This window comes from Echinops telfairi, unplaced genomic scaffold (assembly GCF_000313985.2).
Source record: "Echinops telfairi isolate 266 unplaced genomic scaffold, ASM31398v2 ScPeMD7_2;HRSCAF=8, whole genome shotgun sequence".
Classification (NCBI taxonomy): domain Eukaryota; kingdom Metazoa; phylum Chordata; class Mammalia; order Afrosoricida; family Tenrecidae; genus Echinops; species Echinops telfairi.
This window is the reverse complement of record NW_022103898.1, coordinates 62,546,756-62,551,217: the sequence shown is the minus strand read 5'-3', so window position 1 is coordinate 62,551,217 and position 4,462 is coordinate 62,546,756. Positions and strand designations below refer to the sequence as shown.

General features: G+C 40.3%; 1 protein-coding gene across 1 annotated transcript in view; it reads left to right on the top strand.

Moving 5' to 3' along the window:
* Positions 1-4,462, top strand: part of MYRFL (myelin regulatory factor like) — a 167,474-nt gene that overhangs the window by 155,387 nt on the left and 7,625 nt on the right. The window contains exon 20 of the mRNA XM_045288878.1: positions 4,360-4,422. Within this exon, the coding sequence (XP_045144813.1) occupies positions 4,360-4,422 (63 nt within the window). The remainder of the gene's footprint in view (positions 1-4,359; positions 4,423-4,462) is intronic.

Genomic DNA, 4,462 nt, shown 5'->3' with positions numbered 1-4,462 from the left:
GTTTATTGGACAGCCTCATTAAGGCTCCTCAGAATGGTGTTTAATAAATTGTAGATGATCAATTACTATTACCTATAATCATCATTATTATCTTTCAATGAAAAAAAGCTCAGGCCCCATAAAATTTTTTTCAACACTTCATATTCAGACTATTAAATAATTAGGAAGGCACTTATTCTTAATTTGTTTGGTAAGGTTTGCTTATCTTTAGAGACCCCAAGCATTCTTTGCATGACAATGTCATTGTTTCATTATTTTACCACAGAGATAATCTTGCTCTTATTTTTTTGTGTGTGCTCACTTTCTCTACAGTCCTTGAACTAAATTATCTATTTTCCCTGTAGTTTGGATATCGAGTGGTCCATGGCATGGGTTGCATTCCCCATAATGTGTCAGCATTCTCCCCATTTCTATCTTAAGCACCTTGTTTTCTATCCCTTCGTGTTTTGGTCGTGGGCAAGGTAGTTTGTTTCCGGAATGTCTTCAGTTCCAGGTCAGACAGGTGTCTTAGGGCCGTAGGATCCCTTCATTCTTGGTCAGACCTTGAGGTTCAGTCTTTTTTGTGAGTGTGGTTTTTCGTTTATTTTTCTCCTGCTTTGTCTGAGACCTTCTGCTGTGACCCCTGTCAGAGGAGTTGGTAGTGGTAGCCAGGCATCATTTAGTTCCTCTGGTCTCGGGGCCTTGTAGACTGTGCTTCATGTGGTCCATTAGTACTTTGGAGTAATTGCCCCCTTGGTCTTTGGTTTTCTTCACTCTTGTGTGCTCTAGATGGGAAGATGCTAATAGTTGTAGCTTAGCTGGCTCCCCACAGCTTTTAAGATCCCAGACATTTTTCATCAAAGTAGGATTCAGAAAACTATTGACATAGATGTTTCCCAAAGTCTATGGCCTTCACCTTTGAATCTGGAGACTAGCCCTTGAGGTTTGGGTTATGTCTAAGAAGTTTCCATGACTGTGCCTCTGTGGGCCTTATCATCTATCTTAATATATGTACATGCAGCTCCTACCATAATATATATAGAAACATCCACAACCAAAATATCTGCAAGGGTGTGCACTTTCTTATACCCTCTTACACATACCGATCTACCTATGGATTCACTTGTCAATTATTGTTTGTTAATACTGTTGTTGCATTATTGGCTATGTTGTATTAAAGACCACAACCCCCAAGTCAAACCCACTGCAATCTAGTTGATCCCAACCCATAGCAACCTTGTTAGGTTTCTGAGACTCTAAACCTTTATGGGAGTAGATGGGCCTCATCTTTCTCCCGCAGAGCAGCTAGTGGGTTTGAACTCTCAACCTTTTAGTTAGCAGTCTACTGCTTACCTGACAGCCCTACCAAGGCTCCTTAGTAATTACCATCCAAAAAAACCACACCCACTGCAGTCAAACCAGTTCTGACTCATAGAGACCCTATAGGACAGGGTACAACTGCCTGTGTAGGTTTCCAAAACTTTAACTCTCTACAGGAGTGCACAGCCTCATCTTTCTTCCAAGGAGCAGCCGGCGGTTTCCAATGGCTGACCTTGCAGTGAGTGGTCCAGCATGAACGCCACTATGCCACCAAGGTTCCCATAATGATCATAGTTGCCCTTTATTCCTACGGTCTTCCTTTGCCTTGGTCATGTTCTACTGATTTTCTCTACCTTGTGTATTGCCTGTCCCTTTATCAGTATTAGTATGTGTCTTCTATCTAGTTAGTAATTTTCCCTCCCTCTCTCCCATCTCTAATAGCCATCAAAGAAAATTTTGCCCCTGTGTGTAAACATTTTCTTGTTTTTTATTTTAATCACAGTGGTCTCATACAATATTTCTTCTTTTGTAATTGACTTATCTCACTCAGCATAATGTCTTCCAAATTTATCTATGTTTTAAAGTGGTTTTGGATTTATTATTATTCTTTATCATTATATCGTATTCAATTGTGTGTACCAAAATCCATTGATCTGTTGTTAGGCACTCAGGTTCTTTCTATCTTTTGTTGCTGTTGTGAATAAAGCTGCAGTGAATATGGATATGCACATGTCTGCTGTGTCGTGGTTCTTATTTCTTTAGGTTATAGACCTAAGAGTGGGATGGCTGAATCTGTGGTATTTCTATTTCTAGCTTTTAAAGGAAAAATGTTTTCCATAGTGGTTGTGTCCTTTTACATTTCTCCCAGCAGTACATGAAGTTCCAATCTCCCCACACCCTCACTACCATTTGTTATTTTCTTTAAAACAATTTATTATTGGTACCATCGATGTCAAGGTGAGGTGATCATCTCAGTGTAGTTTTGATTTGCATCCTCTGGGGGCTATTGAAAGGAGCCCTGCTGGCAGAGGGACTTGGGCATTGAGCTGCCACCACAAGGCCAGCGATTTGAACCCATCAGCTGCTCTGTGGGAGAGAGATGACGCGCTATTTGCTCCTGTGAAAATGTGAAGATTTAAAACTCAAAGGGGTGGTTCTACTCTGCCATAGAGCATTGTTATGAGTCAGAATTGACTCGATAGCGGTAGTTTTGGAAATGGCTAATGGCTGGAAACATTTCTTCATGTGTTAGCTGCTTGAATGTCTGTTCATATCCTTTGCCTATTTTTAAATTTTTGTTTGTCTTTTTGTTGTTGAGGCATTGGGATTTTTCATACATTTTATAGATTAAACCCTTGTCATATATGTCATAGCCAAGTTTTTACCCCCATCTGTGCATTCTTTTTTGGAAAAGCCTTTTGATGAACATAGGTACTTAAATTGTAGAACATCCCATTTATCTAGTTCATCTCTGCTGTTCATTCATTTTCAGTTACGGGTAGTATTCCAGTGATGCCATGTATCAGGACTCCTTGCATTGTTCCTACTTTTTTCTTTATAGCTTTAAGTTTTATATTGAGTCCTTTGATCCGTTTTGAGTTAGTTTTTGTGTATAGTGTGAAGTATGGTTCCTGGTTAAATTTTCTACTAATAGGCATCTGGTTTTGCCATCACCGTTTGTAAAAGAAACTGTCTCTTCTCCATTTAATGAACTTTGGCCCTTTGTTGAGGATCACTGTTTGTTCCACTGGTTGATGTGTTGTGTCAACTACTGTGACTATATTGTAGGTTCTAATATCAGGCAGTGTGAGACCGCCTACATTTTTCTTCTCCTTCAAGAATGCTTTTTCTTTCCCATATCCTTTTCCCTTTTCATATAAAGTTGATGATTACACTTTCTATCTCATCAAGGAATGCTGTTGGGATTGGGACTGGGGTTGCATTATAACTATAGCTCATTTTGAGTAATATTGACATTTTCACAACATTGTCTCTCATCCTTGAAGATATATGTTTTTCCATGTATGTGTAAGTCTCTTGATTTTTTGCAAGATTGTTTTTGTAGTTTTTATTTGTATAGGCTACATGCTATATTTTAAATGGCCTTCGATTTTATTTAGTAAAAATATATATAAGTATTAAGTATCTCCTTGCCCTTCAGCAACTTCATGTGAGTAAAGTTTGGGCTACGCAGAGCAGTTGCCTTTAGGGCTTATCTCACTCCCTCAAGAGGTCGGACTGGATCAACAGAGAATCGACAGAATGGAAATGCTGGCCCAGTAATAAGGAGAACTGGGGTTCAGGGCTTTCCAAGGGTAGGAAGGACTGCCTCTGTAGTTATGGAATCCCCCACCAGGGAGTCGGTGCTGTTTTATTTCCTTTGCGGGGGGAGTGGGGGTTGGGGTTGGGGAAGGGGGATTCTGAATCATGTAATATGTTAAAATAGTAACACTAAACTGCCTAGAAAAGAACACAGATGACCTTGATTAGAGAATGATTTTTCATTCTCATTCATAAACTGGTGTTGTTAGGTGCCTGTAAGTCAGTTTCAATGCAAGACAATGTTATGTGTAGCAGAACAAACCACTGCCCACTACTGGACCATCCTCAGAAAGATTGCCATAAACTATCATTAATCATAGTAAAATAATTTCCACAGTATGGGTAGGACATTGTGCAAGGAGCTACAGAGGCCTCAAAGAAGGTAGAGAGTTCCTACTGTGGACGTGACCAAAAACCCAAACCAAACAAACAAAGTCTTGAAAGGTGCAGTGAAAACCCAGAGATAATCTACATCTCATATCGTGGTAGATCCGCACTGATGGCCCCCACATCGATGGCTTCACTACTGTTAGAGAGGCGGGGCTGCGAGCTATGAGTTGGAATGGCTTCTTGGAGAAGGCTAAGAAGAGTCTAGACCTGTAAGCAGGGGGTAGGGATTGAGTGGAAGAGAGAACGGATGGGGAAACATTTAATTCACCAAGACACACTAGGGTACCCTATGTGTTTCTTCTCATTCTGAATACACGTTAAGGACTAACAGACTTGTTTCCTTCTCAGAAGATAGAAGAAAACTCTTCCTGGCAAGAAACTCACTAACCAGCCCTGACTGGGGGAGCGACTGTAAGTTCATGTTGAAGTGACTCTTCTTGGACTCTTCATG